The 19,784-nt window shown below is 44.1% G+C and overlaps 3 protein-coding genes across 3 annotated transcripts in view; 1 reads left to right on the forward strand and 2 right to left on the reverse strand.

The window, feature by feature from the left end:
- Nucleotides 1–13,450, reverse strand: part of LOC140367526 (ATP-binding cassette sub-family G member 4-like) — a 54,094-nt gene extending 40,644 nt beyond the window's left edge. Inside the window, exon 1 of the mRNA XM_072454045.1 lies at nt 13,411–13,450. The gene's annotated coding sequence lies outside the window, so the exon portion shown is untranslated. The remainder of the gene's footprint in view (nt 1–13,410) is intronic.
- Nucleotides 1–19,784, forward strand: part of dhx40 (DEAH (Asp-Glu-Ala-His) box polypeptide 40) — a 264,848-nt gene that overhangs the window by 89,849 nt on the left and 155,215 nt on the right. The gene's annotated exons all lie outside the window — the stretch shown is intronic.
- Nucleotides 297–18,352, reverse strand: LOC140369961 (ATP-binding cassette sub-family G member 4-like). Its single transcript, XM_072456993.1, has 15 exons — nt 17,933–18,352; nt 9,908–10,100; nt 8,365–8,482; nt 7,915–8,047; nt 7,698–7,748; nt 7,019–7,164; nt 6,708–6,831; nt 6,082–6,196; nt 5,879–6,008; nt 5,638–5,764; nt 5,390–5,558; nt 5,148–5,248; nt 4,869–5,027; nt 1,124–1,242; nt 297–546 (listed from the first exon to the last, which is right to left on the reverse strand). Exons 1-15 carry the CDS (start codon nt 18,350–18,352, stop codon nt 321–323), a joined length of 2,331 nt encoding a protein of 776 aa, XP_072313094.1. The 3' UTR covers nt 297–320.

The following is a 19,784-nucleotide window of genomic DNA, read 5'->3' on the forward strand; positions in this document are numbered from 1 at the left end:
AACTAACTATCTACACAATATCCCTTGGAAAACAAGATACAAACACAACATATATATATATATATATATATATATATATATTCTTATTTTTTTCATTACAAGCTTAAGAGATAATTTTCGCATAATTATGAGACACTTTTTGATTAGTTGTATTATCTCGTAATTAGCAGCTTCCTTATAAAATAACTGATTATAAACAAAGACATTGAAGAGTGCAAATACATTTCATAGAACTAGATTGTTTGTGGTCCAACCCAACAGAAATAATTTACATTTGTTTGTGCTCATGACCAGTGAGACTGCATCAGTAGAAAAGAGCCCTATCTCTCAGTTTTGATCTTGAATAGGAGAACCAGGTATGTGGCCAGGCGCAGGATGAGGAAGAAGATGCCCAGAATGATGAAGTCCATGTACAGCTTTGCGTCCTCCATGTCCAGCATCTGCAGTACCTCCTCCGGCTTCTGGAGCCAGCACGTGTCCTCCGGACACACCAGCTCTGAGCGGTTCATGCCATAGGTGGACAGGATCACTCCTTCAAAGCTGTACCTACAATATTAAATATGTCAGTACCTTTTGACACAAATTAAAAGTGCACAATGTAACTTTTCTGGTGAAGAGAATCAAATGCTTATGGTATGCTTATGTGCTTATGGTATTGGTTTGTCTGGAATGTATGTTACATTTATTTGAGGCTGAGGTTCCTGATTTCAACACCGCAGAAGGAGATAGGTTTGGGCACGTGCTCAGCTTTAGGGCAGCTTTTTTCATATGACCAAGTGAAAGACCGGCAAACTGCCCAAGCACAGCCAATCAGAGTGCTGCTTTCTGCTCTTACTTCTGGGTTGAGGAGAAATTAAATTACTTCGATATTAGTTTCAAAAATATCTTGAAAAACATGCGTTCTTAGTAGTGAGGTCGCCTCTCCACAAATCTGACCTGTAACTTTGTCAAACCAGTAGACTGTACCTAACTCCTACTCTCCAGAAAAGAGTAGGGGTTTAATTTTATACTGGTCAACAGAAGTTAGTTAAGTTTAGGAACACTAACAATGAACGTCAACTGACTTGAGTATGGTTTACAGACAAAAGAATGTCATATTGTGCAATAAAATACTCTGACACACCTGACATATGACGAGTAGGAGATCCACTGCAGAAAGATGGGGATTGTATCAAATTTGACAAAGAAGCCAGAGAAGAGCAGCACTGGAATGGCAGTGACAGGTCCCACAAAGGTGGCAACCTAAAAAAAAAAAAAATAGTGGAAGGATATCGTGGAATTATAAATAGCATAATATCTATTTGCAATTTTTGTAACAAATGCAATTCCAATAGGATTTTGCTGATGTTATAAAATCTAGATTCAGCTCAACGTGCACTTTAACTGAAACCTTAGGCTCTTAAAGCAGAGTAGACAGAGGTTCCGCCGAATCGTGATTCAATCAGGCGTTAACGATGGCCGGCGGAGACAATCAGAGGTGCTCAAATTACAAGTAGGTATGGTGTGTGAATTGGCAAAGTCGATGTCAGATACCGTAATATTTTCTGGTCCCTTGCCCAATCAATGCTGAACTATACAGCCACTTTTCAGCATTCAACAGCTGGTTATCTAGTTGGTGGCCTCAAAACAATGTAGTCTTAAAGTGACCTCCCAGGGATGAGCCCCGGGCGCAGAGCAGCAGGGTAAAACGCTCCTGTCGCTGAACTCTCGCCCGCTCTGTCACAAATGAAGTGTTCAGATTCAAGGCAGATAGAGACTGTGTGTCCCTCATGCATATAATGCCAAAATGTCAAACCTATTATCAAAACTGTTTCAGGTGTCAGACCTTAAGAAAAATACACTAATACAAAAAAACACTCACAAATGACACAAATAAATAAGCATAAAAAAAGTGGACTGCTAAACATTAGGTAAATTTCCTCCAAATCGCTTTTAGTTAATGAATGAATTAGTGATTATAACATAGAACTTCAAGTTCAAACTGAAACTTGGCTTCAACAAGAGAGAGGTTAGTGACCTCATGTCTTCCTTCAAAACCCTATTTTGTCAGATCATTTCCTAATTACCTTTCAGTTTATTCATAAAGATCCAGCCCCACAGAATAAAGTTATAATGAAAAGGACAATATCCGAAAATCTCTCATATTTCAAAGAAATAATAGAGCCAATATTCAGTGACATGTCATGTGAGCCTACTGAGAACAGCTTTAGTCCCAGGGTAAGTGACCAATTTGTCAACTTGACCATGAATTCTCTGAAGTCTGCACTTGATGTTGCAGCTCCGATAAAAGGTCATTAGGCCAAAGCACGCCTCCCCATGGTACAATGAAGAACTGCGTTCACATAAACAAAGAGTTTGAAAATTAGAAAGACCATTTCGTCGATCCCACAATCCCTAAAAGTATGGAAAAGCTGCCTACTTTCCGAAAGGCAGGCTCTGCGTAAGGCCCAAACTAGATACTGTTCAAATCTAATAGAAGTCAACAAGAGTAACACTAGATTTCTTTTCAGCACTGTAGCTAGGCTAACAAACTGCCACAGCGCAGTAGAGCCCTCAATCCCAGCTGTTCTCAGCTCTGATGATTTCCTCCTATTTTTTAACAATAAAATAAAAACAATCACAGATAAATTAGATGAAATTACTCCCACTATTAGCCCTGAACAAGCCCAAGCTGTAAAACTAGTGTCCCATATAAATCCATCAGTAAATTTAGAAAGGTTCACAGCTGTTGATCAAGCAGAGACAACTTTAGCCATTATGTCCTCTAAAAGCTCAACTTGTGTCCTAGACCCCATTCCAAGCAGACTCCTCAAAGACATTCTCCCCCTAATTATAGACTCTATTCTTAATAAATACTTCACTAGAAAGTGGCTATGTTCCACAGTCCTTCAAACATGCAGTCATTAAACCTCTTCTGAAAAAGCCTAATCTTGATCTCGACCTATTGGTAAACTACAGACCTGTTTCAAATCTTCCCTTTGTCTCTAAAATCCTTGAAAAAGTTGAAGTTAAACAGCTTTGTCGCCATCTACAGGAAAATAACTTATTTGAACTTTTCCAGTCAGCGTTCAGAGCTCACCACAGCACTGAAACTGTACTAGTTAAAAGTCACAAATGATGTTATTCGCTGATGACGATGGACTGGTCTCAATCCTGGTCGTTGGACCTCAGCACAGCGTTTAACACCATCGACCACAACATTCTACTGCAGAGGTTAGAATGTGATGTCGAAGGAACAGCCCTCAACTGGTTTAAATCCTATTTATCGGATAGGTACTGATTTGTTAATGTAAACCAGAGCTCCTCACCTTGTTCTAAAGTAACTTACAGTGTTGGGTACCTCAAGGTTCAGTACTCGGTCCAATTCTGTTTACACTTCATATGCTGCAGTTAGTTAACATTATCAGAAAGCATGGCATTAACTTCCACTGCTATGCGGATGACACACAGCTGTATTTATCAGAGCGATCACGTAGACAGACTTAGTGCTTGTGTCAAGGATATAGAAACCTGGATGACAATTTATCTGAGCAGATAGTCACACTGGACAATGTCAGTGTAGCCTCCAGTTTTGCTGTAAGAAACCTCAGAGTCTTATTTGAACAGGAGCTCTCATTTACAGCACTTATAAATCAGGCCTGTAAAACAGTCTATTTTCATTTGCGCAATACAGTATAGCCAAAATCAGAAGAATCCTGCCTAAAAGCGATGCAATATCGATGCAATCCTAACTACTGTAACTTCCTGCTCCCAGCGTGTCCTTAAAATCAATAAAAAGCTTTCAATTGGTTCAAAATGCAGCAGCAAGATTACTAACAGGAACAAAAAGAAGAGAGCACATTATGCCGGTGCTTAAGTCCCTTCACTGGCTCCTGTCGAGTTTAGAATCAAATTTAAAATCCTACTCCTGACTTAAAAAGCCATAAATTACATGGCCCCATCTTACTTCAAAGATGCTATAGAACCATATCAACCAAACAGAGCTCTTCGTTCTCAAATCTGGCCTTCTGGGGGTCCCAAGAGTCTCTAAAAGCACAGTAGGAGGTCGAGCGTTTAGCTACCAAGCTCCTATGCTATGGAATCAGCTCCGGTCCATGTTAAAGAGGCCGACACAGTCTCTTTATTTAAGACCAGGCTTAAAACGTTCCTCTTTCAAATCGCTTATGGCCAGGCCAGTTAGGAACAGAAATATAAACCCAGTTTCAGCTACGCTGCCCTAGGAGCAACTATGCTTGGGGAAGTATAGCAGCTTGAGCACTATTCTCTGCTTCTGATCAAACAATATTTAATATTTAATTTCACTTGCAATCTGTTTATTGCCTTTTTTTTTTCTTTTCCCACTCCCTGCCACTCCGGGGGGAGTGGGACAGGCACATTGATGACCTATGGACCCAGATGCTCCTCGAGTCCCTGGAATAGCGGTCTCTACTCCATATGAACAGTTCTTCATCTGCCTGGATGAAATGGTCTTCTCCTGAGTGGTCCTCGCGTCAGCCTGTCCGTCTGAGGGAGTCAGATCTCGCCTTCATTGTGGAACTCCTCCAGGTTTCTACTTTTTCTCAGGGAGGTTTTTGTAGTTTTTCCAGGCCGAGAAGGAGGGCCTAAGGGCCCCCCTTGTTTAATACATTTTTCACTGTCGCCCTACGAGACAACTGCTGTTGTGATTTTGGGCGTTACAAAAATCAATTTAATTGAATAGAAAAAAAATCAAACCAAATAATCCCATATATTTCAACATGTAGAGGTCTAAACTGCAGAGTTAGCGAATTGTATACATAATATGACTCCATGGAGAACATTATGCAATATTATTGCATAATGATGAGACTACATATTTTGTCAGTCACACACAGTGTAGGGTAAAGTACCTCTAAAGAGGTGGATGCGGCCCCGACCAGCAGCCCCACAGACTGTGCCACCATAGCAGTGCCGGTGGACAGGGCGATGAAGCTCAGGAATCGATCCGCTTCAGGAGGCTGCTCAGTCATCCAGTAAACGATGCTACAGTACAAGATCGGGCACAGCACCTGGGGACAACACACACACACACACACACACACTAATGATAAGTGGATCTAATTATTTATTTAAGATAAGATAAGATAAGATTTAGGGTCACTATTCAAATTTGTATCTCTAAGAGTCACCTGAAAGGGTATATCTGCCATGGTTTTTGCCAGATAATATACCTCCAAACTGTACCAGTTGTTCAGATGTTCCCTCAAGAACACAGACATCTCTATTGGGACTGAAGGAAAATAGTAGTTAAGTAAATAAAGGGCATTCAATATGCAGTTCCTTTCCCCTTAATTAATTTATGTTGTGTCTTACTTGTACTGTACTCTCAAAAAGGAGCTTCATGGATAACAAATAAATCTTTAAAACTCACAAGTTAAGACAGTGGGCATGAGGGCTCCAAACATGAGGAAAAGCATCGAGAAGAAGAGGAAGCCGGTGTTGTCTAAGACTTTGCTCGCGTCATTTCCAATTTGGAGATACAGTAAACCTATTAACACACCAATCAGGATGTGTGACACGACTCTGAGGTTGGTCAAAACCTGCAGAAGAGGAGGAAATTGCCATTAAGCTATTGTTCAATGTGATATTTACAGTAAACAATTCTTAACAATTACTTACCTGATCTCTATATGTTGTCATAATTGTCCTTTTGAACAGGACACAGAACTGTGTTAAAGCGTTTGTTGCAAAAGTATGGCTTTCATGCTCCTGGACAAAACAACATGATATTATAATCACAACTAATCTGTTTATCTTAACAATACGCAAAGAAAGCAGTGACGAGAACTGTTTATCTTATTGTCTCTTGATATTAAGTGGGATTCTTGCGAGCTACACTTAACACAACTGCCTGGTCAACGGTACCTTGAGGTCAATTGTGTTGTTTTGGTCAAGGGGTTTCTTCTCGTCCTGATCACACAGCCCACTGTGAACCGCTTCAAACAGCATCGCATTCATGTCTCCGTACTCTCCAGAGGCCACATCTAAGACTAAATGGCAATAAAAGAAATATGTTAACAATTCCTATTTTTTCTATGAATTAATTACATAGATAAGTCCTACTTAAGTCGGCGGGGTTGTGGTAGGTGGGACAGTGCTGGACGAGAGTCTTCATATACGGGACGAGGTATGGCACCGAGCCTTTGTAAATACATTGGCCCTGACTGAGGATATAGAGCTGTGGAGCATAGATAAGAAATAAAATCATACATCATCATATAAAAACATAGATATTTACACATTACACACTTGCCTGACCAGCCAAGGCCACACGCTTTGACAATACTTTATAAAGACATTTTGGTCTGAGAGTCATTTCCTGTCTCAGAGAATTACATGGTCCATTCCTGTCTAAACAAATATGGTGGCAAACGAAAAGAAAAAAGTGGAAAAATACCACAAAGTTCTGAGAAACAGCACCTTTTTTCTGCAGAATCAACAAGCAAAGCACTAAAGTCGTATGTATCTGAGGTAAAAGAAGTTGTATATTTTGTTCTAAATGATGAATGGAAATGGAAGAGGACATGTCTTCTACATTCGAAAGACACAAATCAGAGTGCTACAAATTAGAGGCTGTGGATGGACCGTCCCGAGTTGGAATAGTTTTTTGATGCCTCCTTATGGTCGATCAAAATGTAGAAGGAACTGGCTGGTCAGGCAGGAAAATACCATAATAATCTCTCTTGTACCTTGTCAAACAGCTCAAAGAGTTTGGCGCTGGGCTGGTGGATGGTGCAGATGATTGTGCGCCCGCCCTGAGCTAAAGAGCGCATTAGTGACACCACCTGGTAAGAAGACACACTGTCCAAACCACTGCAAACCAGAATGTACTTACAATTAGCTTAGACAGACCAGTTTATGACATTCTTTTATTTTGTGATTCTGCTATAGTAACTAACCTAGAAATAAAATAATAAATAAAACTAAATTGAAACTATACAACAGGACAACCACATTTGAACTATGTGATAAAATGTAGTTATTCTGGATGTGCTCTGACCTGGTGGGCTCATCGAAGAACATGACTGGAGGGTTGTTGACGAGCTCCAGAGCGATGGCCAGCCTCTTGCACTGCCCCCCGGACAGAGAGTTGGTCCGGGTCTGTTTACAGTCCTGTAAACCCAGGGCGGTGAGGATCTTATTCACCTGCACACGCCGAGGGCCAAACCATCAGAAAGACAGCACTGGACCAACAACCAGTCAATATAATGTACTAGAAAAATATCAGCACTTCATAATAAACACTTTTAATAACTTTAATAAAGCATGAACTAACTTAATTCATAATAAAAGAGTTGAGTAAATACTTAATGAAGCAGTTAAAAAGCCTGTATTAATTCATTATGAATTAAGCAATTGTTCATGCATTATTAAGATGTAGTGGTACAGAATTAGCATTATCATCCATCAAGAAAATGTCAAGAAAAATTAAGGATGTTACTTAAACCCATTGAAAAAGCATCAAAATTAGGAAGTTCAAAATAAATTTAAGAAAAAGCTGAAATGGAATTTGACAGCTGACATTTTCACCACAGAAATTGCAAATTTGTTAACAAACAATATTGGAACATACTATTTTAAGCCATTGCAGTCAATTGTCAAATGTAATTAGCTTGTCATATAGCTTAAATCATAAAACAATATTACTTCAAACTAACAGCTTTTGTTAACATACTCACTCGTTTTTTCTTAACCTCCACGCTTTCATTCAACTTCAAGTTTGCCGAAACCTGCAATAAATGGAAAATCAGGATCATAAATGGGTAATGCAGAAGGTATTTGAGCTTTAGGTAGCACAGGCCTGCTCTTGTCACTTTCTGGCACTGGCACTTAAACACATCTCAAAAACATATTTCCCTGTTCCTTGAAGTGCCCCTTTACGTGTGTTTGTCTCACCATCATGGCCTCTTGTGTGGTGAGGTTTGGCAGCAGCTTGTCCTCCTGCATTATGTAACAGGACATTTTTCTGAACGTATTCGGGTCTCGCAGTTTCCCATTCACCGAGATTTTACCCTTCATCCCAGTTTCTCTGCACAGACACAGGTTTGCTACTGTAAAGTCAGTTTGTTTTTTAATGTTCCACAGTCCCACAGTTTAGATTTCTTTCTTACAGTTTTCCTGCTGTCGAGAATAATTTTTAGGGATTAAATAAACAGTAACTCTCTTAATTTATATTTTGGGTAGAAGGAATGCGCGGGTTGAAATGTGGGTGAAAATGATTAGCTCAAGCAAGGTTTGAACCAGCAGCCATCCAGTTTATGGGTTGTCACTTCACCAAAAACCTACACAATATCATTAAATTCTTTCGTAACTGCAACTGTTTACTGGGCTGTAAATCAGTTTTACCTGTTTCCAGCCAGTATGTTCATTAATGTGGACTTGCCGGAGCCTGAGGGCCCCATAATTCCAACGAGCTCCCCGCAGCAGAATTCCCCAGACAGACTTGTGAGCAAGGTCTTAACACCTGAAACAGAAAAACACATGGGCACACAATTACACAAGCGCCAAATAAAGTTCATTCATTCATTTTCCACCGGTTGCTCCCGTTAGGGGTCGCGGGTGACTGGAGCCTATCCCAGAGATTTTGGGCCTTAGGCGGGGTACATCCTGGGCAGGGGATAGCTCGTCGCAGGCCAAATAAAGTTATATACAATATTTGATACAATACCCATGGTTTGTGGTACCCTACTTTCCAGCTGCAATACTATAGTCCTTAATAAACTCGACACTGCTGCACAGGAGGAATACATGCAACACATGTAGACCCACGCAAACAATTGGAATTTTCTGAAATACAAATTATGTTTTCCAATCATCTGCAAAACCATGTCGTTACCAGTGCCATGAATACTTTAGTGCACATAGTAGCTAAGATTTCACAAAACCAGTTGAACAATTTGAGAACTGCTTTCTCCAGAATTCTCCAGAATTCTCCAGAACATAATAAAGCCTCATTTGAGTTCTGTCCAGGAGGCGGGGAGTGGTTTTCGTCCCGGTCGTGGAACACTGGAGCTCTATACTCTCCATTGGGTGCTCGAGGGTTCATGGGAGTTTGCCCAACCAGTCGCCCAACCAGTCCACATGTGCTTTGTGGATCTGGAGAAGGCTTTCTATCGTGTCCCTCGGGGTGTCCTTTGGGGGGGGTTCTCCGAGAGTACGGGGTCCGAGGCCCTTTGCTCAGGGCTGTCCGGGCCCTGTATGACCGGAGCAGGAGCTGTGTTCGCATTGCCGGCAGTAAGTCAGACCTGTTCCCAGTGCATGTTGGACTCCACCAGGGCTGCCCTTTGTCACCGGTTCTGTTCATAGTTTTTTATGGACAGAATTTCAAGGCACAGTCAGGGGTCGGAGGGTGTCCGGTTTGGGGACCACAGGATCTCATACGCAAACGATGTTGTCCTGATGGCTCCATCAAACCTGCAGCATGCACTGGGACAGTTTGACACGGAGTGTGAAGCGGCTGGGATGAGAACCAGCACCTCCAAATCAGAGGCCATGGTTCTCAATCGGAAAAAGGTGGCTTGCCCTCTCCAGGTGGGTGGGGAGTCCTTGTCCCAAGTGGAGGAGTTCAAGTATCTCGGGGTCTTGTGAGAGAAGGATGGAACGTGAGATTGACAGGCGGATCGGTGCAGCGGCTGCAATGATGCAGTCGCTGCATCGAACCGTTGTGGTGAAGAACGAGCTGAGTCGAAAGGCAAAGCTCTCGATTTACTGGCCAATCTACGTACCTGCCCTCACCTACCCTCACCTATGGTCATGAGCTTTGGGTAATGACCGAAAGGACAAGATACAAGCGGTCAAAATGAGTTTCCTCCGCCAGGTGGCTGGGCGCTCACTTAGAGGTAGTCACTATCTTACTAACTATTGTCTTGTCTGGTCTTATGTGTCTTACCTTTCATCCTCCAGCATGGCCCCTGGATGGTGTATGAGAGGTCTTTAAACTCCAGGTTGACGGCGGAGCTTTTGGGCAGTTGGCTGAAGCACTGTGCCTCAGTGATCTGGTTATTGTTCTGCTGCTGGATCTGTCCACATATGTGCACTCTCACCGAGTCCGACTTCAGAACTTGATTGTCCAGGGCAGCCATCTGTGTGAAATAAGGAGTGGTGGTGATCGAGTCCAGGTAAAACGCAGGGCGCACAGACATGGTGGTTCAGTCTGCTCAGCTCAAAAGAAAAAAAAGGCAATAATGTGAGAAATTACAAAACAGCTCCTCAGGCTTCAGGGTTATACTGCTGTGCACTGCAGTATAAAGAGCAGAAATCTCTATGAAGAAAAATAATGTGGCCTGTAATGATGATTTACTGAATTACTGAATAGCAACCACATTCACAAAGTCAAAACAACTGTTAAAACAACACACACAAACTCCAATATCTTGCATTTGCATTCTTAAGATAATATTTATAAGCAAACACAGTAGTGAGTGTGTTATATTATAACATATCTTTAAACAGACTGTGTGTGCAGATGTCAGATGTATCGATAGCCAGAATCGAATCAATACTAAAACTATATAGGCAAAATTCTAATGAACGAGTATTGATACTGAAAAAAAAGATCACGTAAACAGTGCAACATTGAATTAAAATTTTAAAAGTCTATGAGAACTATTATTGATTATATGATTATTGTAAGACTTATAATAATATAAAATAAACTACTATCATTGTACTACTATTAAAAGAACATTTAAAAACAAATGATTTTGGCTTAGTGCCTTTTCCCTAGTATCAAACTTTAAAAACACTACAATAGTGGACTGTACTCACTAATTCTAAGTCAAATGCCTTTATTACCCTGGGTTTGAATAAAGTGACCTGATTTTTTTATTTTTTATAGGAAACAACATGTGAGAGGAAAACAATCACACATGACTATGACCTCAATCCTCATTGAGTTGCACAGGTAAAGTGTTGTTTCAGCTCTTCCGATTTTCCTGGTCTAATTCACTGGTGGGCCCTGCGACAAGTAGGGAACAAGCGGTAGAAAATGGATGGATGGATGGAATTCACTGGTGTCTACTGTCTGATGTTATCTGTCCACATTCATCTTGGTCTCTTTCTGTTCACTCCTTCTATTCTCTTCATTTTATGGAGGCTTTACTTTAAAACCCTGACAGTGAACCAGCAACAATCATACAAGTGTAAAAGTGATTTATCTTTTGAGGTTTTTGTTTTAATAGACTGATTCTCTTCCCGTGATTCTGGCACATTTAAACAGATCCAGAAGCATTAACATTTGAGCATACATTGATTGAATTAAATATTCATGTCACAACTACAACTACACGACCGCAAGTTTGTCCCCTTTGGCTTTTATGTTCAGTGTGATGTGGAGAATAAGTGTGCCAAATTTTAATTGTTAATGACAAAGTAACTTTTTTCATCCCAATCAAAATGCCTGTAAACCAAAACGCAAGTCTATGGCAGTGTTTTTCAGGTTGCCACGGTAACATGCTTGCAGCTAGAGGTCTGCTGTCATTGGCTTTTTTGTTTAGAATGGCAAGAAATTAAGATAAGTTTGTTATCTTAAAGGCGTAATGGACGATTTTTTGGCCCAAATCTGAGTCTCATTTCCTCGTGGCGTGGACTGCCGATTAGTCCTGCCACGTATCAATCATAAAACACACACATCTATCATAATATAGTTCCCTCAGTGTTCAGGACAAATTAAGACAGAGAAAGACCGAGAAGAGACGAAAATCTACAGAGACGAGAAATGCGATGCGATCCGTCGCACTAAGAAACAAACGCATGTGTAGTCACAAGGCTGTTGTGTGCGTCGGCACGGGTGGAGTGCGCATGCGCACTTCCGCTTGAGTTCTCAAATCGGCAAAAAATCTTCCATCACGCCTTTAAATTCGAGAGCAGGACCACATCTTTTCACGCAGCTACACTATTTAGGCATTGTAGGAATTAATAAGCATTTCATATTGTAATGCATTAATATACCTTTCATTGTTATTGCAGACTGGACACACACACACACACACACAAAATTCTTGCTCTGTCTGCTTGTGTCCGTTTCTCCCCCAACTTCTCTGTCTGGGTCAAGGGTCACATCTCACGACCATATTAGGATGTCCTGGAAGGTAAAGCCTGGTACAGCCTGGTACGGCTGGTGCCAGAGAAGATCCACCTTCTTATGAATATTCATATTCTTTGTCCTAGATGAGGAGCAGACGTCTGATGGGAACTTGAGGGACATGACATGCGTTTCTAATCGGTTAGTTTTGTAATCGTAGGGAATAAATACTTTTATTTTACCGACCATAATCTTGTCTTGTTATTCTCAGTAATTAGAACCAACAGCATCCAGGTCTCACACTTCAGCGTTCGTGACATTGTGGCCCTCCCTCCCACCCTCTTTTAATTATTCTAATCGATCTCCTAGATGGGGGTATTGAGGCCCGGGACTTTATAGCCCTCATTTCCAGAAGCCCCCAAACTGCATCAATTTCTGTAGACATGTGTTGTTGATGTTTCTTGTATGCCAATAAACACTTTGCATCGTGGCTGTGGTTGTGGTCCTTGCTTTTGAAGGATGTCAGTGCCAAATTGAATTTGTCTACTTGAAATCAAATTTTTTCAATTTTTTTTCAAATGCTTGTAAAGCAAAACGCATGATGTAAATCAATGACAATATTTGTCAGGTTGCCACGCTAACATGTTTGCAGATAGAGGTATGCCATCCTTGGCTTTTTTTTCAGAAAAGAAGTAAGAATTTATTTGTCTATGTCAAAGTAACTTTCAAATGGTCAAAAGTAACTTTTTTGACATCAAATGTTCAAGGGGGCGCTATGTAGAGCCTTTGTAAAATTGTAAAAAGCTATACAAATTATACATTGCGTTCAGCTCATTATTTGTCACAAACTGTATATTAATGCCGGAAAATAGGACATTTCATGCCAGAGAAACGCTAGTTTTGAATTTTTCCAGTATTGCAACACAAAGTAGGTACAGAGGTAAATAATAAAAACAGATAACATAAAAAATGTATAGAAAAGCTTACCACGGCCACCTTTGGATTTGTATCAAAAATCTAAATAATTAACTTGTGTTTTCACCAATCCTGAATTGTGGGTCAAAACAATTGTTTAGTTATCGTGGGGTCAACATCTAGTAGCTGTAGCGTATGCAGTGTTTTCGTCATTCAGTGATCATGGCAACTGTACACTTTTAGTGCTACATTGTAGTATTAATTTTGGTGTTTGCCGGTCTTGTAGTTTTTTCAGAATGACAACTTAAACATTTCCCAGTGAGTGAGAGTGCAGGTCCACCACGTCACACACAGACTGCTTTCTGTGCGGGACACTGTGTTCACTGTCGTTGTTGTTGTGTTGCTTTTAATGACGGTTGACAGCCAACTGAAAAGGTGCATTTACCACGACTTACTGTAGTTGTATGTCTTCTGTAGTTGTACGTCTGGTGTAGTTCTTCTATTTCTTCTTCTACTTCTTCTTTGGTGTTTTATGGCGGATGGTATCCAAGAGTTACATTACCGCCAGACTTTATTCTTTAGACTTCATCCAAGTTGTTGTTGTCGTTGTTTTATGGTGGTTGGATTTGATCCCATAGGATTAAAGTGGAAAGGAATAGAATGATTGACGCACTATAAAGCATATGCTGTATATTGTCACAAGACAATGGGGGTAATAAGTGTGGAGGTTCCAGAATTAATAAGATTGCCATAGTGGATAGAGAGGATTTTGTTGTTGTTGTTGTTGTTGTTTTATGGCGGTTGGCATCCAATTGTTGCATTACCGCCAGACTTTATTCCTCAGACTTTTCGTAGTCCTCAGACTGTCGTAGTCCGTAAAAGTACTCCTTCCATTGCTTTGGTGTTACAAAGCCCATGAGGTCATGATATGTCTTTGTGACTAGAATAGTTGTTGTTGTTGTTGTTGTTGTTGTTGTTGTTGTTTTATGGCGGTTGGCATCCAAGTGTTGCATTACCGCCAGACTTCATTCCTCAGACATCGTCATAGTCCTTAAAAGTTCTTCTTCCATTGCTTTGGTTGTTGTTGTTGTTGTTGTTGTTGCTGTTTTATGGCGGTTGGCATCCGAGTGTTGCATTACCGCCAGACTTCATTCCTCAGACATCGTCATAGTCCTTAAAAGTTCTTCTTCCATTGCTTTGGTTGTTGTTGTTGTTGTTGCTGTTTTATGGCGGTTGGCATTCGAGTGTTGCATTACCGCCAGACTTTATTCCTCAGACGTTTCGTAGTCCTCAGACTCTGTTGTTGTTGTTGTTGTTGTTGTTGTTGTTGTTGTTGTTGTTTTATGGCGGTTGGCATCCAAGTGTTGCATTACCGCCAGACTTTATTCCTCAGACTTTGTCGTAGTCCTCAGACTCTGTCGTAGTCCGTAAAAGTACTCCTTCCATTGCTTTGGTGTTACAAAGCCCATGAGGTCATGATATGTCTTTGTGACTAGAATAGTTGTTGTTGTTGTTGTTGTTGTTGTTGTTGTTTTATGGCGGTTGGCATCCAAGTGTTGCATTACCGCCAGACTTTATTCCTCAGACTTTGTCGTAGTCCTCAGACTCTGTCGTAGTCCGTAAAAGTACTCCTTCCATTGCTTTGGTGTTACAAAGCCCATGAGGTCATGATATGTCTTTGTGACTAGAATAGTTGTTGTTTCAGAGACCAACCGGCTTTATTCCAGGGAGACTCTTCTTCATCTTCCTCTCCTTCTTTGACGTTCGGTGCTTCCACCGTACAGCTTTATTCTTTAGGCTTCATTCTATAGGCTTTAATATGTCCACTGATGTCGCTGCTTGGTAGCCGTGCGTCTACGAGACTGGACGAGGACAGGAGACCACCCCCACCCCCATCTCGTCACTCTGACCACTCTGACTCCCCACAAGCAGACCCCCATCACTCCGACTCCCATTTAGCGCCTTTAGCCTGTTTTCTATATCTGCCCAATCAAGCTCCTTTGTTCCAAGGAATCTCCCTGCAGCTTTAGCAATGATCCTGATCCTTTCAGTTCTGCTTTGAGTCTGAGCAGCACAGTTTACAACATCCACCATAAAGAGTACAAAATCCTCTCTATCCACAACCAGGGTATTCTCATTAATTCTGGAACCTGCACACTTGGGACCTCCACTCTTGAAACCTTCACACTTCTTGGGAGCCACGCTGGCCTTTCTCATTTCGCCCTGGCTGGGAGCAGCGCTGGCTCCCCTCTCTGTATTTACTCTAAACTCGTTACTTGAAACTTTCTTGACTGCATCTGCATAGGATATACCTTGAGAGACCTTTATTTTCTGCACCTCAGCAGCTCTTTTGCTAAACCTGCATCCCCGAAGGCAGAGCTATGTTCTTCCCCACAGTTACAGCACTTCAGTTTTGCACCCACGTCACACTTCCCATACTCGTGGTCTCCTGCACATTTACCACATCTTTGCTTCCCTCTACAGACCGCTGCAATATGCCCAAAGCGCTGGCACTTAAAGCAACGCAGGGGCGGCTGAACATATGGCCTGACGCTATAGCACATGTACCCAATGAACACCTTACTAGGCAGGCACCTCCCTTCAAGTGTTACCATTACCGACAAGCTGTCACATCTTACCCCAAACCGGGTCACCTTCAAACGCCTAGCGTCCACCACCGTAACTCCAGTCAAATTCTCCTTAACTTCATCCACAGACGTCGCCGTAGGGACACCTACGATAACCCCTCTGACCGTGTTTCTTTCAGCATCAGACACAAGAATGTCCTTTCCACCCAGACGTTTAGTTCCAATCGCCTTCCGTTGCTGAGCCGCGTCCTTGCACACGACCAGCAGCGAGCCATCTCTAAGGACACTCGCACTCTTGATCACTCCCACAGCTACAGTTAGGCTCTTTGACAATGCCACTGAATTCCACTCCTTGAAGGATGCACTATCCTGTGCAAGCTTTATGATCACCTTACAGTCTCTGCTCTCACCCCGGATATCAATAGCTTCAGCCTCATCCTGCTGCTCATTCCCAGAACCCTCGGACGAGCTAAGGGACTTTTTACGTTTCCGGGCACGTGCAGGCAGAAAAGGCTGCTCCTCCACGCCGTCCAGAACGTCTTCCAGCCCCGATCCACTCTCCTCCGCCATCTCTGTCGTAGTCCGTAAAAGTACTCCTCCCATTGCTTTGGTGTTACAAAGCCCACGAGGTCATGATATGTCTTTGTGACTAGAATAGTTGTTGCGTCAGAGACCAACCGGCTTTATTCCAGGGAGACTCTTCTTCATCTTCCTCTCCCTCTTTGACGTTCGGTGCTGGAAGTACAAAGCCCATGAGGTCATGGGACGTCTTTGTTGTTTTACAAAGCCCATGAGGTCATGGGACGTCTTTGTCGTTTTATCCTTTAGAAGTCCTTCTTCCATCACTTTGGTGTTTCTAGGCCCATGAAGTCAAAGCGCGTTAGAACATCCTCTTGCTCCTCATCCTCGGCTCAGTCTCCAACACCCCCCACCTCTATAAACGTTTACCCAGCCCTGTGCTACATAAGTAAGCAACCACAGCCTGACACAAACCCTGTGACTGAATCGCCAGAACGTTCCGCAGATTGAACTCCCGCCCATTATTCCGAAACCACAAGGCCAACCCGGCCCTTTCTCTATCATAAGCCTCACAGCAAATCAGCACATGCTCGACAGTCTCTGGCACCCGACAGTGACCACACAGACCGGTCGGGTGTTTGCCTATCCTACTCAGTGACCAATTGAGTCCAGTATGGCCAATCCTCATGCGGGCGAAGGCCCTTTCCTCCCACGCGTTCCTGCCCATAGACCCGCAAGGACCCACACTACCCTGTACGTGATAGAGATGCCGTCCAGTAACACAGTGGCTCCAAAATTCCTGCCAAAGGCCGACCACATGACTCTTGATAACGGGCTTGATTTCAGATTTGCTTAACTCAACCGCCACATCAATTGATGGCCGCCTAAGGGAACGCTTAGCCAGTGCATCAGCCATTTCGTTACCATCCACCCCCACATGCGCAGGGACCCAAATGAAGGAAACCCTCACATCCTTCCTGGACAGGGAGAGCAGCAGACAGAATATGCCATTCAACACATCCTGTCTGCAATCCGATTTCCCAGATTTAATGCTTTGCAATGCAGAAAGGCTGTCAGAGGCCACCACAATGCCGCAACACTGCAAAGCAGATTCCGCCCATTCCAATGCCAACCGTATCGCTATGAGTTCCGACGTGAAAACAGAAAGGCGATCTGTCAACCTCTTCTTGACCGCCAGCCCCAGGTCAGGCACAAAATAAGCGGCGCCAGTACGCCCACTCTCAGGATCCCTAGACCCGTCGGTATAAATAAACACATCACCTGAGTGCTTATCAATGATCGCTTGAACGGCAAACTGCGGTGCCCTCCCAGCGACTCCTCTAAGCTTGCCATGCAAGCTAACATCAACAGGAGCCGGGACAAACTTCCACGGAGCTATAGCAGACAAAGCCACCGACGGGCTCACACGCAGATCACCAACCCCCGCAAGCCGCGCCTTCGCATTTCCTACCTGGCTAAAAACCATACCGCCAGCCTCACTCTGCCCCCCATCAACCCTGAGAAAGTCCCTCGCCGGGTGAGAGCTCGTATGACCTTGCACATTCACCCAGTAAGCCAACAGAAGTTCTAGCCTCCGGAGCCGTAACGGCAATTCCCCCAACTCAACCTGCAGCGCCGAGACAGGGGAGGTCCTAAAAGCCCTACAGCAGATGCGCAAGGCCTGGGCTTGCTCCACATCAAGCTTCTTTAAGTTAGTCTCAGCCGCAGACATGTAGGCTGTACAGCCATAATCAATAGCCGCCCTCATGACGGCCCGATAAATACCCAGGAGCGACCTTCTGCTGGCCCCCCAGTCCTGGCCGGATAGACAACGAAGCAAGTTATTCACCCTTTTGCATTTACCACTGACCTCATCAATGATGAACCCAACGAACACCCCACTAGGCAGGCACCCCCCTTCAAGTGCCACCACCACCGACAAGCCGCCACATTCCACCCCAGACCGGGTCACCCTCAACCGCCCAGCGTCCAGCACCCCAGCTCCAGCCAAATTCTCCTTAACTTCATCCACAGACGTCGCCGCAGGGACGCCCACGATAACTCCTCTGACCATGCTCCCCCCAGCATCAGACACAAGAATGTCCCTTCCACCCAGACGTCCAGTTCCAATCGCCCTCCGCTGCCGAGCCGCGTCCCCGCACACGACCAGCAGCGAGCCATCTCCAAGGACACCCGCACTCCCGATCACTCCCACAGCCACAGCCAGGCTCCCCGACAACGCCACTGAACTCCACTCCTCAAAGGATGCACCATCCCGTGCAAGCTCCATGATCACCCCACAGTCTCCGCCCCCACCCCGGACATCAACAGCCTCAGCCTCATCCCGCCGCCCACTCCCAGAACCCTCGGACGAGCCAAGGGACCCCCCACGTTTCCGGGCACGCGCAGCCAGAAAAGGCTGCTCCTCCACGCCGTCCAGAACGTCCCCGACCACCGATCCACTCTCCTCCGCCATCTCCCGTCTCTCTCAGACCGGGTACTAGTACTTTTTCCCCAGTGAAATGCCACTTTAAGTTACCTACTGTAGACTTTAATCTTTAGACTCAGTTCCTCAAGGTGACCCGGTCTGGGAGAGACGGGAGATGGCGGAGGAGAGTGGATCGGTGGTCGAAGACGTTCTGGACGGCGTGGAGGAGCAGCCTTTTCTGGCTGCACGTGCCCGGAAACGTGGGGGGTCCCTTGGCTCGTCCGAGGGTTCTGGGAGTGGGCGGCGGGATGAGGCTGAGGCTGTTGATGTCCGGGGTGGGGGCGGAGACTGTGGGGTGATCATGGAGCTTGCACGGGATGGTGCATCCTTTGAGGAGTGGAGTTCAGTGGCGTTGTCGGGGAGCCTGGCTGTGGCTGTGGGAGTGATCGGGAGTGCGGGTGTCCTTGGAGATGGCTCGCTGCTGGTTGTGTGCAAGGACGCGGCTCAGCAACGGGAGGCGATTGGAACTAAACGTCTGGGTGGAAAGGACATTCTTGTGTCTGATGCTGAAAGAAACACGGTCAGCGGAGTTATCGTAGGTGTCCCTACGGCGACGTCTGTGGATGAAGTTAAGGAGAATTTGACTGGAGCTAAGGTGCTGGACGCTAGGCGGTTGAAGGTGACCCGGTCTGGGGTAAGATGTGACAGCTTGTCGGTAATGGTAACACTTGAAGGGAGGTGCCTGCCTAGTAAGGTGTTCATTGGGTTCATGTGCCATGACGTTAGGCCATATGTTCCACCGCCCCTGCGTTGCTAAGTGCCAGCGCTTTGGGCATATTGCAGCGGTCTGTAGAGGGAGGCAAAGATGTGGTAAATGTGCAGGAGATCACGAGTATGGGAAGTGTGACGTGGGAGCAAAACTGAAGTGCTGTAACTGTGGGGAAGAACATAGCTCTGCCTACGGGGGATGCAGGTTTAGCAAAAGAGCTGCTGAGGTGCATAAAATAAAGGTCTCTCAAGGTATATCCTATGCAGATGCAGTCAAGAAAGTTTCAAGTAATGAGTTTAGAGTAAATACAGAGAGAGGAGCCAGCGCTGCTCCCAGCCAGGGCGAAATGAGAAAGGCCAGCGTGGCTCCCAAGAAGTGTGAAGGTTTCAAGAGTGGAGGTCCCAAGTGTGCAGGTTCCAGAATTAATGAGAATACCCTGGTTGTGGATAGAGAGAATTTTGTACTCTTTATGGTGGATGTTGTAAACTGTGCTGCTCAGACTCAAAGCAGAACTGAAAGGAACAG

Source organism: Eucyclogobius newberryi, unplaced genomic scaffold, assembly GCF_026437365.1.
Source record: "Eucyclogobius newberryi isolate DKJ021-1_F unplaced genomic scaffold, fEucNew1.0.hap1 SCAF_10, whole genome shotgun sequence".
NCBI classification, from domain to species: Eukaryota; Metazoa; Chordata; class Actinopteri; order Gobiiformes; family Gobiidae; genus Eucyclogobius; species Eucyclogobius newberryi.

Excerpts from the sequence above, each read along its gene's own strand:
- LOC140369961 (XM_072456993.1), bottom strand. The coding sequence starts at position 18,352 with ATGGAGCTTGCACGGGATGGTGCATCCTTTGAGGAGTGGAGTTCAGTG. Across the intron at positions 5,559-5,637 it reads TGACAACATATAGAGATCAG|GTTTTGACCAACCTCAGAGT; the intron begins GTAAGTAATTGT and ends CCTCTTCTGCAG. Across the intron at positions 5,028-5,147 it reads TGGCAGATATACCCTTTCAG|GTGCTGTGCCCGATCTTGTA; the intron begins GTGACTCTTAGA and ends TGTTGTCCCCAG.